Raw genomic sequence first — 19,482 nt, 5'->3', positions numbered from 1 at the left:
TTGAACTGGTTCATTGTACAGGTAGGACACCAGAACCTAGCACTCTTGACTACAGTTCTGACCTCTGTTGCTTCTACTTGGCCAGAGGCATGACTGGAAAGGCCACCTTCCCTTATTCTCTTGAGTTTAATGGACAGGGATCATGGGCTTTTGCTTCTTATTTGGGTAGGAGCCAGAAAGTCAATTGTCCATAGGTCCCAGCCCTAGAAGTCCTTGGGTAAAAACAATGACAACCATCTTTGACCACTCATGGATCAATGTCCCCATCCATCCATTAAAGCCTGGACTTAGAGGTTAGCCATAGCTGAGTTTGAGTCCTGACTCATTATATATTGGCCACTGTGTCCTTATTGTAAGTGCCTCGATCTCCCTGAGCCTCAGTTTCCTCACTGAAAAATGAGGCCAGAGAGTTGGTGTAAGAATTCAGTGTAACAATGCAGGTAAAAATATCTTGTAAGCACAAGCACTTAGTAGGTGGTGACTAAGATTTAAGATTCCCCGAAGAATCGTTTCTCCTGTGACCCCTGAATGTCAGGCATGGATCTGGGTATGGGGCACCAGGAGGTCAGGCAATGTACTTCCTGTCTCAGGGGACTCGGGGTCAAGTCGGAAAAGAGACAAGGGGTGTTTGATGATGCAAGCCCGGGATGTTATGGGAGCACAGAGGAGGGGCATCTAATCCAACCAGAAGGAGTCTTCCTGCAAGAGGTGGCATCTGAGCTGAGTCTTGGGAGCCTGAGAGAAGCTAGTGAGATGAGGGGAGGCACGCCAGGCCACAGTGGCTGCATAGACACTGTCATGAAGAGACCCACCCACACACTGACATCACAGAACCACATATGAATGTACACAGTCACCCACAGTGATAGCTACCAATACGTGTACCCTAATTGAGACACAGATGCTCATAGAAAAAAAGATAAACCAAGAGACACAGGACAAATCGAAGGACATACATACTGATTTATAAACAGTTCCCATGAGAATTCATTCAGAAACAAACACATACACACTTAAAAACCTACACCTGTTTCCCCTCTGAGGGTAGAGGCTGTTGGAAGCTTTGGCCCTCAGACCAAAGTCAGACTGCTTTTCTCTGCTCAGCTGACCGCCTAGAGCAGTGCTGGCAGGTCTCAGATGCTGGCAGTTCTTAATGGATCCAGTTCCCTTGCCCTGCAGCCAGATCAGTGGCATCCACAGCAGGTGACAGATTGTGGGTAGGGGTGAGGTGGGAGAGGGGGCTGGAGAAAGAGAGAGAAGTCATGGGCTGTACCCAGCCCGGGTCCCAGCTTTCCCTAGGGAGTGGCAGAGGGGACAGGAGTCGGGGAATTAAAGAAGAAAACGTTTGTCCTCACGGACGCCAAGGGCAGTGTGATTCTTGCCAACTGTGAGTGTCCTGGAAAGGGAAGAGAGGACAGGGCGGCCGCTGACCATGAAGTCAATGCTGTGCAGGCTGGGACAGCAGAGATGGAGGCTGAGTGGAAAGAAAGGCTTTCTCATGGAGAGGGTTGTTCCTGCTGCAACATGTAGCTGAGGGCAGCGGGGTGGGGGTGGGGGGGCTTCCTCATGGGTTCATAGAGACCAGAACAGGCCCTCTCTCTAGGTGAGAGCTGCTGGGAGGCGAGGGATGGACTCAATGACCTCAGTAAATGACCCCTTTCCCCCATTTTCTGGAGCCAGAAACCCAAATGAGAATTAAGCCATATCCCAGGCAACCACACGATTGAGCATTCTTTGTTGCTGACACTGGAGCCTTATATTTACTTTCACCTCTCATTTCAATGTCTCTAATTCGCTGATTGCATTTGGGCCACAGGAAACAAATATGAAATCTGATAAGGCCTGCTGCCACTGAGGCAGAGCCATCTGTCTCAGGGATTTATGTCCTGACAAGGAACCAGGACAAGAGCATTCCGACGAGAGCGCTGTAGATCCCAGGGTTGGTGTATAAATAGAGAAAAGAGAACGTTCAGGTGAACTAGAATTCTAAGTGCTCTCGGTACCTCTTGGGCACATCCTCCTCGGTGCTCTCTGTAGGAGAACCCCACCAGAGTTCTGGGAAACACAGGAAGAAGACAATGGTGTGAACAAGCTGAGAAGGGCTCTGGCCAGCGTCGCTTCCCACCTGATAGTAACAGTGGGCTCTTGCTGCTGTAGGATTATCAATGTAGAATATTCTGGAGTCATCTATGGTCAGACTAGAACTGAAGGTAACACTCTTGTAGACAAGATAAGCTGCCCTTTCCTTTCTCTTTTTGGGCCAAATACAGTTCAGAGGCTTAAAAAGCCAGAGAAAGCCTTAAAAGCAGTCAAGGTCTAAATAAGCCAGAAGAGTCCTCACCTTCTCGTTGAACTAGAAATCTGCCCATCTTAGCTTGGCCAACTCATGCTCGCATGTCAAGGCCCCATGTAAATCCTTGTTCCTTTAGGAAGCTGTCCATGACCACTGGTTGAGCTAGTCTCTCTCTTCCCATAGTTGCCCGTATATACTCCCTCGTAGTGGCATTTAACACACAGTAGAAACATCTTTTATTTAGATTTCTCTCCTCCATTAGATTTCACAATCCTTAGAGCCAGAGGTGATGGCTTGATAACAGTAAGTGACTTTAGCATCATGTTGTAAGTGCCCCATGCTCTGGAGTGAGAGAGACTTGGATTCAGATTCTGACTCTGTCACAAAGTAGCTGAGAAACCCTAGGGGAAAGCTACTCAGCTTCTCTGCGCCTCAAGCCCCTCACCTGTAAAATGGGGATAAAATACCTACCTCGTAAATTGTATGGTATGTGAATTATATCCCAATAAAGCTATTACCAAAAAAATAAAATAAAATAAAACTTAAAAAGTACTTACTCTAAAAGGTTGTGTGAGGCATGGATAACTCCCACTAGCAGCCAGACATGGGCTAAGTGGTCAGTGTGTGGTTGTTATTATAGTTAATAGTCCCCATCATAACTCGGTATTCCCACAGCTCAACCCAGGCCTGGCACACAGTAGGGTTCAATAAATGTTTGCTGAATAAAGCAGACAAACAGACTTGGAGTGTCTCGTAATGCTGACCAGAAGTGCTCAGCTGATTAATTATATCTCTGGAAAAAATTAATATAAACCCCCCAAGGATTAAATGCTCTCTGCGATCTTAGAGCCAATGAGAGGATTGGCATTACACAAGGGAGTGTCATAAAATCTTAATGAAGATCCCTAATTAGCAATTCTCAGCAGCATTTTTGGACTGTTTGTGGTTAAAAGTTTATAACGATATTCCTGCTGGGAAAATAAAACTCTGAATCTTGTTAGAGGTGAAAAACTTTCCATTTTTGACCATCTAAACCTAAGTGGCAGTGAAGAAGCAAATAAAGGAATAAGTACCCCACCCCCATCCCCAGAGTGGATGCTATTGCCCCAAGCAGGGAAAATAAACCCCCAGAAAGATTTCCTGCCTCTTTTGTCCAACCAATTTCAGTCTGTAGCAGCTTTAAAGCTGCAAAGGCCATTTGATATCATGTGGTCCAATGGGTTTCAAGTATTTTTAATACATGGAATCCTTTGGTAAAAGAATTTTTAATGGAAAAGTCTAACATATTCATAAATCTGGGGGAGCTTTGAGTGAAACCTGGACTTGGGGGGAGAAACCCATGGAGGTTCCCCTCCACCCCTCACCCCCAACAGCAGCCTCTAAGATGCACCTGTAGAACCTCGGATGCCAAAATAGAGAAGTAAAGAAGAGAGAACATAAAAAGTTATTTAGAGTCTATTAGGATGATGTAAACTAAAGCCAACATATCCAACAAATCATAGAAGCCCTAGATGCTGGGTAAACATATGCACTTCCTATAATTTCTGAATGGGGAGGGGTGTTGTGGCAGTGATGGCACGATGAAGACAGCAGGGCACCATAAATCTTCCTGGGGCACCAGCTTGCCTCCTGTTAACTGGATGCAGAGCATCTTCTAGAGGGAGATATTGCCAAGGGCTTTGTGTGTGGCGGGGGAGCTGGCCCAGTGCAGCCAAAGTGCACACACATTGGCCTCTGCACATTCTCATCTACAAGGGGAAAACCTTCCAAAGGGTGCTCTGTTCTGCCCGTGGGGTGCCTACCTTGGGCTGGAAGACGCGGTTCTCCTTCCCAAGGTGGTCCACAATCCCGAAGATGCACAGTGGCCCAGCGAAGCCCAGCAGGTCGGCCAAGATGCGGAAAGTGCTGCTGAGGACCAGGCGTCTCCCGAAGGCATGGCAAAGTGCCTGCCAGATGGCCCGGGCCCCCTGTGTGCTCTGCGAGTCCTTCTGCTGCCCAGAGAGAACCCATGGCCAGGTCAGAAGAGCTGAGGGCCCGTTCATGGCAGGGTCCGCCCTCCCACGAAGGCCCTGGCTCTCACTTTCTGGGGAAACTTAATGGCCACATTTGATGCAAAGAGGTAAACTCCAGGAAGAAATCACTGAATCACCAAGTGCACAGTCAGGTAGGCCCTATTAACACCAACATGGTCCAGATGGAGAAACTGAGGCCAGGTGATCGACCAAGGTCACACAGCGGGTCAGGGACTATGTGATGAGCACAGCACCATAACGAGGAAGTGGCACGTGTCAAGGTCATTCGTCACCACCCACCATTGCATCTGCTTCAGCGTCTTCCTGCTGTGCTAGGGCAGAGGCAGTGAAGGAACACAGGCCTGGGAGTTGGGAGACTGCTTCTGCCACCTACCAGTGGCCCCGCTCTGGCCAGGTCATGGCTTTTCTCTGGGCAGTGAGATTGGGAGACTCCTGCCTGGCTCAGCTTATAGGGTTCTTGGAAGTATCAGGCCACTAAATCCCTCCTTTAAAATGGGTGAAAAAAAAATGGGTGAAAATATTCCCACCTTTACAGTCACTGAACTCTAGAAGGAAGAACCTAGGACATGAGGGAATTCAGTGGAGTCACTTCCTTTCTCAGGGTCTCAGTTTCCCCATCCAGACGATGAGTGTGTTAGATGACCTAAACCATAAGGGCTATTCTAGCTGTGACCGTCCTGTGAATCTTTACTTCTGGACTTGCCTCCAGTTCACTGTGTGACCTAGGGCAAGCCTCTTCCCCTCAGTGGGCCCTACCAGGGGTTTGAGGAGGTCCCCGTCTGAGACTCTAAACTGAAGGGAGGGGAGTGGATGGTGTGGCAGGGCCCCCACTGACCGCTTGGGTATCGAAGGCCTCACAGAGCCGCTGGTAGTTGGTGAGAGCCCTCATGGCAATGGGTAGCTTCCCAATGGCTCGGAGATCAATGGGCTTCTTGTGAGCAGTCTTGATGAAAGCATTCATCCACCAGTAGGTGCCTTTCGACAGCAGGTTCACAAAGGGCTGCAGGAAGCGCACCCCCAAGTCCTGTAGGTCCTCAGGGGGCTTCACCTCCCTTGGTGACTTGAAGAAGATATATCTCTGTGGGGCACATGGATCACTGGGGATAGGTAAATGCAACTTCTCACCCCTCTCCATTTTGCCCCAGAAAAGATCAGGGGTTGTGACATCCCATCCTTGACCTCTAACATATGGAGTCATATCTTGCCTATTCCCAGGAAAAGGATCACTCCAACACCTCTTGGCAACCAGTGCTGGGCCTTCCTGAAATGTAATGCTTCATTGAGGTTTACTCTGAATCCCTTTGGCTGGGTTGGGTTGGGTTTAGGTTGGATTGGGGAAGAGCAGAAATCTCCCATATACCATCCCATATACCACAGATCTTAGGACATTACCATGTTTCATGTAGTGTTATTGGAACATGGAGCCTTGCAAACCTTAGCTCAAACCCTGTCTCTTCCACTTACTAGAAAGGTGTCTTTAGACAAGGTCTCCTCTAAAATGTTTCCTTGTCTAAAAGGTGGGTGGTACTTGCATTCCTGTGGGGGGCTGTGAGGGTCAGTTGAGGCAGGCAATGTTGTAGGGCCTCTGTACCCTGCACATCACCAACTAAAACAGAGGTGTCAGAGAAATGCAAATTCAAGGAGCACTTCACACTCGTCGCCCAAGTGGAGCTGGCCCCATTGCTCGTTGGAGGCAGGGAGAGGGTTTTCTATATTCATTGCTGATAGATTATATTGCTTCTTTCTGGAAGGCGATCTGCAACACTGATTGAAATTTAAAATATACAGACCCTTTGAACTAGCAACTCCACTCCTTGGACTCTCTCCCACAGAAATAAAAGCAGCAATACATAAAGATATTAAGTCTGTTTAATACACCATTATTTGTGAAGGCAGAAACTTGGCAGTGAAGTGAATGCCCATTGACTGGGTAATGGTTGAATAAATTATTGCTCCTCCACATGATGGAATACTATGCAGCCATTAAGAAAACTAAATTAGCCATACCAGACTTAGAGGGAGTCCTAAGAGATATCTGTTGGGTGAGAAAAGCAAGACCTACAAAACTGTGTATAATATGATCCTATTTTTATAAAATGAATATTGAGAGGAAAAATCTTTACTCTCATAGGTGTTGAGAAAAAAGCACCTTAAATAGATACAAGTAGATGGTATAGTAATAAAAACCAAGAGTGGAAGGACACATATGAGGTTGTTAATCTGGGTTACCCGGGGAAGGGAAAGGCCCGAGGAATATAGGGTAGGGAGAGAGGAGAGAGGGGAAAGGGGTAAGCAAAAATGATAATGAAACAAGACAAAAGCCATGTGTGCAGCCACGTTTAGTCATTCTGGTATATGTGTAACCATATGAACACATTAAAATAACTCTTCTCCCCCCAAATAACAGCAGCAACAGAGCTCAGAGAAGCCAGTACTCCAGGCTCTTTTCCCTCTCTATGGTTTTATACCCAGAATCCTTCAACCTTAGCTAATGCATCCTATCACTTCCATTCCCTCTGGGAGCGTGAGGTAGAGGGCAGCTGGGCCAGATGGAACGTTCCTCTCGAACCTCTCCCACTGGTCTCAGCTCCCCTTTGGGGGCCACTAAAAGAGGCTGCCTCTTTCCAGGGCTTGTCTAAGCAGCTAGGTGGGGGCCCACACCCAGGGGCAGGACATTGATCAGGAGGAGACCCACCCCCGGCCCAGGTGTGTCCTGAGGGGGGTGCTGGGGTGGCCCGGGAGTGGCCTGCTTACCCTCACCATGATGACATTGACCTCCACCAGGAGCAGCATCCCGTAGAGGATCACCAGCAACCCCGTGAGGCAGAAGCGCAGCTGTGAGAAGCTGATGGAGTGGTCATAGAACTTGACGAACTTGATGGTCTTGGTGATGAAAGCCAGGGTCCAGTAGACCAGCAGGGCTGCAGGCGAGAGGATGTCTGTGTGTGTGTGTGTGTGTGTGTGTGTGTGTGGTGCACGTATGCACTCACGTATGTGCGAGAGTGTGGGAGAGAAGGAGAGAAAAGAAGCAGGCAGGAGGAGGTATGTGAGTGAACGCACCAACGTCATGGGTATGGATGCCCGTTTCTGAGCAAAGGGCTGTGTGTGTCAATCTGTAAGTGTGTCAATCTGTAAGTGTGTCATGTTGAGGGGGTGTGCATACATTCACACGTTCATGGTAGGTACGTTCAAAACATTAATGATCTTGAAAGTCAAGCTGGTCAGCCAAGTTTTCCTTTACGGTAATTAATATATTATTTTTTCAGTTTAACGAAGTTGTAGGCACTGTGCCAAGTGAGCAATCTGAGTATTATCTGCCCTTATTCCCTATAATCACCCTTGTGAGGGAGGAACTGCCACCACCCCAGGACGAAGGAAGCCAGGCCCAGGTAACTAACTGATCAAGTCAGGTGGCAGAACTGGAGCCCATGCTGGGAGGCTTTATTCTATAATGGTTTGCTCGTGGGATTTCCAAGCTGGAAAGATCTATTTTTTTAAAAAAAGATTTTATTTATTTATGTGAGAGAGAAAGGGTGAGAGTGAGAGCAAGGATGAGCAGAGGGAGAAGCAGAAGCAGACTCCCCGCTGAGCAGGGAGCTTGATGTGGGACTCGATCCCAGGACCCTGGGATCATGACCTGAACTGAAGGCAGGTGCTTCACCCGCTGAGCCACCCAGGCGCCCCCGAGCTGGGGAGGTCTTAAAGGTTCTTCAATCTGCTCTTTCATTTTACAGATGAGGAAAGTGGAGCCCCACGGAGGATGTGGCCTGCCTACGCTCGCCACGAGCTTGAGTGCGGCCAGTGCAGAGCCTGCAGCGGCACGGTCCTCACGGAGCCTGGGGGGCTGGGGATCTGAACAAGTAAGTGACAGTTCTGTGAGGCAGTGTGCACGGTGGTTAGGGCAGGGCCCGGCAGCCGGATATCCCTGGGCTCAGATCCTGTACTTCAACAGCCATGTGACTGGGGGTAAAGTCCTCAGTCTCTTCACCCAGAAAATGGGGATAATGGTAGCACTTCCTCAAAGGTTGTTGTGAGCACTGCATGGAAAAAATTTAGCACGGTGGGCCTGGCACGCAGTGGGTGCTCTTGGGACGTCAGCTGTTAATCCTGTTATCATCTCCAGATTTCAGACCTGGGCCCGTAAGCATCAGAAGCTAACAGTAGATTCTAATCTCTAAATTCTCACCACTACCACCGGCCAATAAACCACTATCAGCGAGCAACAACATCAAGCAGCAATGACTAGTCCTCCTCTAGGAGAAGCTTTAGGTGGGCAACTCCTTCCCCTTCTCTCCCTAGGGCCAGATGCCCACAAGGGCAGCCTACAGCCCCTAGGGCTCTTCTCTTGTCAGAGCACAGAGAAGGAAACACCCTCCCCTGCCCTCCACCCCTACGTGGGCCTGGTTGCATGAATGCCGGGGCATCTCTTGGAGACCAAAGCGGGGGTCTGGCCCAGCCTAAGTGTGGACTGGGAACGAGGCCAAGATGGTGAACTTGCCCCGGGAGGGATGAATGTCATCTATCTTGGGTCCCTGGGTGAAGGCGTTAGGATAGAGGGCAGAAGCATCTGCTTTCTGTGCATTGCCCCTCTCTGGCCAGGACTCGGGTGATAATCCCCTCAGCTTGGTCTGGCCCCCACATCCCAAGGATCCCACAGCTGGAGTCTATCACCCTTCTTCCACACCTACACTCCCCCAGATCAAAACCAAGCATCAGAACCTCTTTGGCCCCTCGTGATGGTCCCCTACAGGGGCCCAGTCTTGAAAATATGCCTCACAGGGGCCTTACAGATGTGGTTTGATGCTCTTCATAACAACCCTGTGATTAGGCAGGGACTCACTATTCTGTATTCTATCCAGATACAGAAACTGAGGCTCCCAGAGGCTGAGTGCCATGTCCAAGGTCACACAGGGACTTAGTGGTGGGCCCAGGACTAAGCACAAGGGTCCCTTCCCCTGTGCTAGACACAGCAGCCCTCAGCCAAAGCTTAGAGCTTGACTGAGAGGAAAGCAGAAAGGACGGGGTATGACATGAGGGCTGCTGGCAAGTTTCAGGCTCTGAATGCTCCTTACCCCTGTGTCTTCCCTCCCCTTCTCCACACCCTACCTATTGCCACGTTCTGTCTCCTTTACCTCCTAAGTATCTGGGCCAGCTGGGTCACCATCATAACCCCTGGGGCTGCCTCACATCTCCCCTGCTCTCCCTTTAGAGCCTTCTCATGCTTCACTCACTTGCCCATCTCTAGTCTAGCCTCTGTGAAGCAATAATCTGACCAAAGATGATCTCACGCACCCATGCTCCTAACAGCATTATTTACAAGAGCCAAAAAGTGCAAGACCTCAAGGGGCCACTGAGGGATGACTGGATAAGCAAAATGTGGCATTTCCATACAGTGGAGTGTTATTCAGCCTTAAAAAAGAAAGGATAGTCTGACACATGCTACAACACGGGTGAACCTGGAGGGTGTTCGATTAAGTTAAATGAGCCAGTCACAAAAGGACAAAGTCGCCTATGATTCCACTTAGACAAGGTCCCGAGAGTAGTCAAGTTCATAGAGAGAGAAGGTAGATTGGTAGTTTTAGGGGATGAGGTGAGAGAGGAGAACAGGGAGTTATTGTCTGATGGACACAGAGTTTCAGTCTGGGAAGATGAAGTTTTGGAGATGGGTAGTTTGGATGGATGGTGGTGATGGTTGCAAAAAAACGTGGATGTATTCAGTGCCACGGAATTGTGCATTTAGAAGTGGTTCAATTGGCAAATTTTATGTTATGTATACGTTACACGCACACATATACACACACTCTAGTCCTCAGTGCCCATGAGAAAGATCAATGCTTGTGGTGTGGCCTCGGGGGCTCCGCCTAGTACGGTCCCCATCTGCCACTCCGGGCTTCAAAGTTCATTTCTCTTCTGCTCTCTGCATTCTAGCCACGGGTTTTCTTCCGGATTTCCTAGCATGCTTCTCCTGCCTCAGGGCCTTTGCGCATGCTGTTCCTTCTGCCTCCAACATTCTCCTCTCCCTTCTCTCAGTTAGGTCCCACCTCTCCTTCAGTTCCCAGCTCCAACGTGATGTTTTCACAGAACACTTCCTTGATCTCATCTGGAGCCTCAAGACCGAGGTTATTCTGTGGGCCAAAGTAAGCCACAGTGGGGTTCACGTTTCTGTAGGACTCCAGACCTGTGACCAGACGGGAGTCTTCTCAGAGGGCCAGCTGTTCCCCCAATACCCACGGTCCTCAATCCCTGAGCTCATGGGGTGCAACCACTCTGCTTTTACCTGTTCTAGAATTTCTGGCGCTGCAGAGCAAAACTCTAGCAAGTGGGAATGGAGGGAGTTAGTCCTTGTTCTCTGGAGAAAGAATGGTCTATCTACGGGGGGTAATTTGTGCTTTAAAGAAAGAACATTGTGTGCTTTCCAGAGAATGAGAAAATGAACTTGCCATATGCCCGGATAGGATGTTTCTAGGGGGCACTGGGCAGCCAGGCCCGAGGGTAAAAAAGGGGTTCTCTGTACAAGAGGAGCTGCTTCAGAAGCTTCAGGAGAGGGAGGCTCTCTGAGGTCTGTACTTACCATCTCTCTCTCTCTCAGCTGGTGCTGCCTAGTCCCCCAGCCACACTCTGATAGGGTCACCCAGGTGGGGGGGGGTGGTCACCCGGATGATCCTGATGGAACCCAGCTGTCCCCTTACCCAGGAAGACAGACGTCCCAATCAGCTTGGGAAATACCCTCTGCCCAGCCACGACACCGTGTTGTCTCTGGCTTAGCACAGAGCGTACCAGACTCCAAATGTCAATTAGATGTTATGACTCCTAAAAATCATAGCCTGACTTAATGATACAGTCTGACCACACCCGCTCAGCCAGATGTACAGCTCTGACCTTAGACAGACCTCCAGATTGATACCTTTGGCCCAAGCAGTCTGATGACCCTTAGACACACAGTCTCAGAGGCGGTTAAGAGCCAGCTTGGGTTCCAGACTCCAGGGATCTAACCCTGATTCTGCCTCTTGACTAGTCGGGCAGACTAGTGTGAGTCACTTAACCTCTGAGCCTCAATTTCCTGTTGTGTAAAAGGGAAGTGATAATGGTATCTACCTCAGAGTGCAGTTGTAAGGATGAAATGAGCTGATATATGTGAAATGTTGGGGAGCACGGCTGACACACGGCAAGCGGTAGATGAATGTTTGCTGTTATTATTTGTAACCTCTCTGAGTTTAGTGTCCACATCTGTAGAAAGGGGATAGCAGTGATACCGATATGGAGATTGTGGAGGTCAAGTGAGACAACGCACGCGAGGAGCTTAGCACCAAGCCCGGCGCGCCATACACGCCCAATAAACATCAACATTCATTGCTGTTGTTTCCGCCTGGGACCCCAGCCATACAGTGTCAGAAGGTCTAAGGAGACACCCCTTCTTGAATCTTTCTAAATGTTCACAAACCACAGGCTCTAGTCCTGGGGTCTAGTCTCTTCTCTCTCCAGGTGACCTCAGCCAGGCTCAAGCTTTTGATGCCACCTACAAGCCCATGACCTCTGAATGTATATCTCCAGTCCGACCTCCCCTGAATGCCCGACTTGTTTCTCTAACTGCCCATTTGACACTTGAGTTGGTTGTCTCAAACACAACATGTCCGAGCCCGCTCCCCCCACCTGCGCCAAGTCCCGAAACCCTGATCCATGCTCAGTTATTAATACCATCATTTGCCCAGAGGCTCACACCCAAAGCCTAGGAATCTGCCCTGTTCCTCTCCTGGCCCCTGACTTCATCTCCTACCATTCCTCCTCTTTCCTGGCTTTGTCCATACTGGCCGGTTTGTCAAATTTGTTCCTACCAACAGGCCTTTGGACTTGCTGTTCCAAAGCATGGAAAATTCTTCCCTGAAGCATGTGCATGCTCACTCTTATCAGAGATCTTTCCCGACCACCCTATATAGACAGCAACATGGCCATCACTCTTAAACCCTTGCCCGGCTTTATTTTCTTCATAGCATCGTTCCTACCTATGTCTTCATTCACTGTCTTTGCTTGCCCGTCTCCTCCCACCAGAAGGCGGGGGTTTTTCTTCTCCACTTCTGAACCTCTAGCTCCCCAGAACAGTGCTGGGCACCTAGTAAGTGCTCAGTAAACATTATCTGGACGCATGGATGAAGGTAACTATCCCTCTCCTGCCCCCTCCTGCCCCCTACCTATCAGCAGCTTGGGGAAGTTGGAGGTCTCGATGTTGTGATAGTAGACCACGGAGGTGACAGCAGCCATGAACGCCATCCCGGCTGGCATGTACAGGTGGAGATGGCGGGATTCAGTCACCCTGAGATGGGGAAGAGGGAGAGAGAGACATTGGAGGTAGATGTACCAAGTCCCCCAAAAGAGCAGCTCAGGCTCTGTGCTTAGGGCTCAGCACACAGTAGCGCCTCTGGATCATATGCACAGCTCCACTCCTTATCTTGGCTGCTCTGCCCAGCCCAAACATACCCCAAACATGTCCATTAGTTAGGAGTCCAGGAGGCCACGTGGTGATGCTATGAGGACTCAGTGTCCACACTTTGGAATTCATAGATTTCTCTCCCTGGGTTCAGGCTAACAGACCCTGACATGGGGAAGCCATGCTTAGCAGTCACAGCTGCAGAGCCTCCAGCCTGGAACCACTTCCCTGGGAGTGAACACAGCTGGGTTCCTGCCCTGGGGTCCCTTGGGCAGTACGGGGGCCTGTGCACCCCAACTCTCTCAGGGACAGCTGCACTTAACATGAACAGTATAAGTCAGCACTGACACCCGGCCCCAGGTGGTGTAATGACAGCCCTGTAGTCAATATTTATCGAGCATTTACCCTGCACCAGGCACTGTTCTAAGCGCGTGATGTATATGAACTCACTTAATCATCGTGAGATCCCATGAATTGGTCCTCTTAGCCTCCTCATTTTTCAGTTGAGGAAACGCAGGCGTGGAGAGGCTAAGTAACAAGCCCAAGGTCGCCGGTTTTGTTTCCTCCCTTGAGATGGTGATGGAGGCCAATACCAGCTCATCCCCTCCCCAGTGTAACTCACAGAGGCCCCGGTGGTGGGTGCACTCCGCTCTGGTGACAGGATCTGTAGGGAGCCCCAGTTCTCTCCAACGTCAGGCTTTCCCAGGACTGGTGAGGAAGCTCACCTTAACTGGCCTGACTGTGCCCCTCCACGGCTCCCTCCTACAGAAGCCAAAATCCACACTGATCAGCCGGGGACCAAAAGTCCAGGTGAGACGGCCTCAAGCCACTTTTTCAGCACTGCCCAACCTGCTCTTCCTGCTGAAGCCTTTTGGGACCCCCTCCATTCCCAGAAGGCCCCCTGCAATCTCCTGCCTCAGGATGCCCTTGCTTGCACTGCTCCTTCTATCTAGCATGCCAAGCATCCCTGCCCTCAAGAAACTGAGCATAGGGAGGGGGCAACCATGCTCAGAGCTGTCTACCCAGGCAGTCTAGGGAAGTGATATTGGAGATGGTCTGAAGGCTGAGAGCACAAGGAGTGAGCAGACAACCAAGGAAAACTTCACAGAGGAGGTGGCTCCAGGCTGGATTTTGAAGGATGGAGAGTTCAACAGAGAAGGAGGGACGACATGAGGAGAGCCATGTGGGGGCCCTAAGTAGTCCAGTAGGACTAGCGTACAGGTGTAGAGGCACTATGGGTTCCCCTCCTGGTTTGCTAAAAGAACCACACATTTGTTCTAGCAGCAGTGTGTCCAACCCTAGGGAATAGATGGTGATTGGTTCATGCAATCCCACACCCCTTTGCCAGTGATTGGTCTAAGGGTGGCCATAAAACTCAATTCTGACCAATGAGATGCAAAGGAGAGTCTGCAGAGGATGATATCCTGCATAAAGAAGAGGCATGTGGGAGCTGGTCTCCTTTGCCCTTGCCTTCCTCCCTAAGTGATACCTGGAGCTGGGCAGCCGTCTTGTGACCATGGGGAAAGATAGGCCGGACACACAGAGGATGATGTAGAAAGATGGCAAGAGGCTGGGTCCCTGACGACATCACTATGACACCAAACTGACTAGAGAGCCGATCTCTAAATATCTTATTAAATGAGGCCATAAATGTTGATGTTCCTTAAGCCTTGGTGGGCATTCTCAGCAAAAGACTTATACAGGATGCACAAGGCCATCAGTGACTAGTGGGGTCACTGGGAGAGCCAACACCCTGTGCAGGGGTCTTCAAAACTCCTGCCTTTGTATCTCTTGGAATAAGTCTCTGAGAAACTATATTGCCTCACAGATTTTTAAGTGACATCTTAAATATTAGATGTAAGTTTGAATAAATTCAGTTTTTGCAATAGGAGGCAGAAAAGATAAATATTTAATATAATTAAATAGGATGAAGAATACCCATAGTTGAAATAAATATTTCATGACATGACTTAACAAAATAGACTTGGGCTGCTTTGCTGAATAATACACACTAAATTAGGTTAGAAATTAGGTAAAAGTCTTATGTATGGGTTTTTTCCAGTGTATGATGATCTAGGAAAACATTCTAGTTATATTGCTAAAAAAAGTGTTTCCTCTCTAACTTGCACTGCTTTGCTTGTTCTAAATTCGGAGCATCACACAAAAATAATACCCAAAGGAAGACAGGAAGCCCTACAAATGCTAAGATGCCTTACTTAATCACTAAATGGGGGTTACCCTAAACTTAGCTAGAGTTTGAAGACCACTGCTGGAACTAGCCCCCACGGCCTCCTGCACCTAGACTTCCAGGTGGGTCTGTAAACCCAGGCCACAGGGCACAGGGGGTGCCCCAGGGCAGGATCTGTGGCTTCTCTTCCTGTCTGCTCCCTTCTTCATGCTTGCCTGCCCAGGGGCATGGGCACACAGATGGAGGCCAATAAAGACCAGGTGTCAAGTGTCCAGTTCAACAGCCAACCTGCTCGCTGGGGAGGAAATGGCAGTTTGCACTGAGCTGGGGGAGATACGGGATACAGATGCAGCCCCACACAGGAGGGGCTGCTGACTGCAGGCAGGAGGGAGTTCCTGACCTGATTCATTCCAGTCTCCCACATTCTGGGAATGTCCTATCTGCCCAGAGCTCTGGCCATTCCATTTCTGCACCCCATCTGTGCTCTAATTTCATCCTCCATGGCCCTGTGAAGCAGGCAAGGCAGGGATTATGATGATCATTTCACAGGTAGAGAAAAAAAGACCCAGAAAGGCTGAGTGGCTGCCCCAAAGTCCTCTGGCTGGTACGTAGAAGTGCCAGCAGATGAGCCCAGTCTACCTTCTCCACAGGCAGGGTGTTTTCCTCTCTGCCACCTCACTAGTTATAACCCAATGAGAATTTCTGGCCCGAGGACTCACGGGCATCTTTCCCCTTTGGAGCATTTGTGCTGCTTAGGAAGGGGCGTCTAGATGGGGGTGGGGGGTGGGAGGTAGATTTGTCACCTGCTACTTATGTGGCAGCATGCCTTCTGGTGTTCTTGCTAGTCTGGGGGACTTGGATAACCAGGAGGAGCCCCAAGGCAAGCAGTTGTCGCAGAGATTACTGCTGGAGTCAGCATGCAGGGACATTGGGGGCGGGAGGGTGAGGTAGCGTGTGGGGACCCCATCCCCCTGCTGTCCAGCTCAGAGTGGTTGGACCTCTGATATTTTAGCCAAATGCCCTCCACCCTCCACCACCCCCTTACCCGGGCAGTCACGGAGCCTTCTTCCGCGAGATGGTGGCTTCATCTCCTCCTCCTCCGCACCCCCACTGCTGACACACCACTCCTGGCTGCACTTACCTCTCATCTAGTCTACAGCAATCACCTCCTAGGTGCTCTACCTCCAGCCTCTCGCTGCCTCCAGCCTGCCCTGGACACTGCCTAGTACTGAGCCGACCACGCGTCTCTTCTGTTCCAAACTGCTGACATAATCCAACCCAGACACAGCCTGGCATCCGAAGCCCTCCTAGAGATGCTCCCAATACCGTCTCCAAGCCCCCACCCCCAGCCTTTCCCTGCAAGTGCTTCATGCTTCAGCCTCCAAGCACTTGCTCCCGCCCCAACCTGCTTTCCTTCCCATGCCTTTACTTCTCCTCCCCCTGCCTCCCTGGCCCTCCCTCTCCAAACTCCTCTGCTGTCAGAACCCTTGTCACTCCTCCAGACTCAGCTCATAAGTCCCCTCAACCATGAAGCTTGGCCTACCCTGCCTTCCTCTCTCCTCCCAGAGGTCTCACTCTTACCACTATTTTGTTTAATCTCTTTCAGAGCCAAAAAGTGTCCATGGAGCTTTGTCACCTGCCTTGTGCTCTTATTACAAAGATGAATAAAATCCAACTCTGAGGCCTTTCTTACCCAGGGAGAGACAGTTTTGCAACTAGACATAAACTAAATACAGTATGATCTGTGTTGTAGCAGCGGTGTGAGGAGTGTGCTGGGAGGCCCAGAGGACAGGTAGGGGAGGGGAGGCCTTGGGACTGAGGCTAGACAGTGAGGGGTGCTGGTTGTGAGGACCCCAGATGTCAGGCTGAGCACTTGGGACCCTGAAACATTGGGAAGCAAGGAAAGGTCTTAAGCAAGAGTGATTTTTATTCTTCCCAAGATGGTAACTCCAGGGGTTGGGACAATCTTTTTTTTTTTTTTTTTTAAACATTTTATTTATTTATTCATGAGAGACACAGAGAAGCAGGGACATAGGCAGAAGGAGAAGTAGGCTCCTTGTGGGAGTCTGATACAGAACTTGATCCCAGCACCCTGGGATCAGGCTCTGAGCCAAAGGTAGACACTCAACCACTGAGCCACCCAGACGTCCCATGGAGTTGGGGCATTCTATGATGCTCTAGGATTGTTTCACGGGGTCTTGGCATGCAGATCCATATTCCCTCTACCCTGCAACACTGAGGCCACGGCCTGGGTCTCACTTGTATCCAGTATCTGGCACAGAGAGCTTGACACATGGGAGATGTTAGGTAAACAGTTACTGGATTTATTAGCAGGTGTTACTGCCTCATGGAACGCAGGTGAGCTGGGGTCTCCCTTAGCTTGCAGGAAGCACCCTGGGACCCATCCACTCTCCTGAGACACTCACCCATCAGACAGGATGCCCTCCGCGATTTCACACACCAGGACAAAGAGCAGCATGAAGGTCAGGATCCAGCGCAGGTTGTGCCCAGGGAAGTGGAGCCATGTGCTATGGTGGATGTGTACCTTGGAGCTTTGACTGCCCCATCCTGCAAGTAGAGGCAGGAAGAGGTGGGAAGCCTGGGTCACCAGGGAGGGGTGCATGAACCCCAGCAGGGTGCTTAGGTATGGTCCACAGTGGGGAGTGTACCCATTTGTACACCTGTGCATGAGAGTGCCTGAATCTGGTACATGTGACCTAAATGTCCAAGCATGAAGCCTAGATCCATGCAGGGCCACCTGTGCAAGTACTCATTTTATATGCTGACCTCTTATATGACAGATGATCATGTAAATAAACCATTTGTTTGAGAACGTTAAGTGTAAATGCTGGTACAATTTTGGATACACATATAAGCATAAGTTACACATGCTCCCTCCCTATATCTGATTGTCTTTGTCAATAATTAGTAGCATCTCCGCCTCTGTCATCCTTCCCCTTTAAATTCTGGGACAATTTTTCCTTTCTTCCCAAAGGCTGTATATGAATTTTAAAATTTGCTTTTTTTAAAAAAAATCTTAATTAGCGTGCATTAACAAGTTTTACAGAGGCGGGGCACACCATATGAATTGACAGAGCTCTAGCTAGCCTGGGAAATTCAAGGTCTGAAAGAGAGAAGAAGGGCTCCCAAGTGAAGGGGCGCCTAGGATGGTCCTGACAGTGGCGCCCAACTTTGCAGCGGGCTTTCAGGCAGGGACGCTGACCGGGTGGGGTAGCAGCGGAAGGGGACCCAAGTCCCTGGCTCCTGCCTCTCCCCGCCCAGGGCGCCCGGACCCGCTGGGGCGTCGGAAGCTACTGACCGACCACAGGCGTGGCTCAGCCCCGGGAAGCAGGTGCACGGGGCCTCCAGGCCGGCTCCCGCGGGCGGCTGCGCTCCGCCGGGCCCAGCTGCAGCGGACGGGAAGGTGCCTGGGGGGGGGGGGGGTCCTGGCTCCCTACACAGCGCTGCGGGGGGCCGGCCCGAGCCCCTCCGACCGCTCCAGCGCCCCCAGGAGCCTCTGCCTCTGGCTCCGCGGTGGGAAACTTGGGGGTCCCCCGGGTCGGGAGCGTCCGCTGTATTTGGTGCGGGTTCGGGGGCCACCTCGGGAGGAGAGGGGATGGGCAGGTGCGCGGACCGCGGGCTATAGCACGCCCAGCGGGGGACCCCGGGCCCAGGGGCGGCGGGCGCGGGGCCGGGGCGCGGGGGGCGAGAGCCGAGCGGCGCGCTCCTCCCCTCCTCCCCCTCCCCTCCCCTCCCCTCCCCCTCCCCGCCGGTGCCCCCCCCCCCCCCGCCGCCCCGGCGCGCTCACCGATGAAGAGGATGGGGAAGGTGATGAAGAGCAGGAAGACGTGCGGCACCACGTTGAGCGCGTCCACGAAGCAGCCGTTGTTGAGGACGCCCTGGTCCACCCGGTAGGCGGCCGAGCGGTTCTCGCTGCCGCAGAAGGCCAAGGGCATGGCGGCGGGCCCGGGGCGGCTGCGGCTGGGCTGCGGCTGCGGCTGCGGCGGGCTCCGCGCGCCTCCCGGCCTCCGCCGCCGCCTCCGGGCGCCCGCCCGCCCGCCCGCCGGGCCCCCGCCCCCGGCCCCCGCGGCCCCGCCCCGCCCCGCCCCGCCCTCGCTCCGCTACCTGCCGGGGGGGTGGGGGGGGCGGGGTCCCCGGTCCAGCTGTGACCGCCGCGCGCCCAGAGGTGCGGGGCCGCCTGGAACGCCCCGCGGGGAGGCCGGCCGGGGGCGCACGCTCCAGCCCGGGGGGGGGCGGGGGCGAAGGGAGGAGGGTCCCAGGGGGCCCCAGGGGCGCTATGTGCTATGTGCTCGCATCTGGAGGCCGAGGCGCTGCCCCGGGCTGGGATGTGGGCGCCCCTGGGCTGGGATGTGGGCGCCCCCGGGCTCGGAGGGTCCTGGCGGGGCGGGGGGGGGGGGCAAGCCTGTCCGTCCCCCCACGTGCGTGGGGGAAGCAGGGGCATCATTAGGGTGGGGAGCACTTTGCGTATTTTTCAAAAGTGGTCCCGCGCGGGGCGCTCGCAGGTGCTTCCCGGCGCATCCAGCGC

At 51.8% G+C, this 19,482-nt stretch overlaps 1 protein-coding gene across 15 annotated transcripts in view; it reads right to left on the bottom strand.

The window, feature by feature from the left end:
• ABCC8 (ATP binding cassette subfamily C member 8) overlaps window positions 1-18,980 on the bottom strand; it is a 75,998-nt gene extending 57,018 nt beyond the window's left edge. For 5 of the 15 annotated variants that reach the window (XR_011995080.1, XM_026008165.2, XM_026008168.2 and 2 more), the window contains exons 1-6: window positions 18,745-18,980; window positions 17,363-17,504; window positions 12,513-12,634; window positions 7,081-7,247; window positions 5,162-5,404; window positions 4,096-4,284 (exon numbers count right to left, since the gene is read on the bottom strand). Coding sequence is in view for 14 of the 15 variants with exons in the window: in XM_026008165.2 (XP_025863950.2) it covers window positions 4,096-4,284; window positions 5,162-5,404; window positions 7,081-7,247; window positions 12,513-12,634; window positions 17,363-17,504; window positions 18,745-18,892 (1,011 nt within the window). In the remaining variant the exon portion in view is untranslated. Of the gene's footprint in view, window positions 1-4,095; window positions 4,285-5,161; window positions 5,405-7,080; window positions 7,248-12,512; window positions 12,635-15,981; window positions 16,308-17,362; window positions 17,505-18,744 lie in introns of those variants that run through there. The other 10 variants (XM_026008166.2, XM_026008169.2, XM_072725462.1 and 7 more) reach the window with 6 other exon arrangements.
• Between the last annotated feature and the right edge of the window lie 502 nt (window positions 18,981-19,482).

The sequence above is a fragment of the Vulpes vulpes genome, chromosome 11, assembly GCF_048418805.1.
Source record: "Vulpes vulpes isolate BD-2025 chromosome 11, VulVul3, whole genome shotgun sequence".
Taxonomy (NCBI): Eukaryota; Metazoa; Chordata; class Mammalia; order Carnivora; family Canidae; genus Vulpes; species Vulpes vulpes.
Note: the sequence above shows the minus strand (reverse complement) of the source record. Positions and strands in the feature narration are given on the sequence as shown.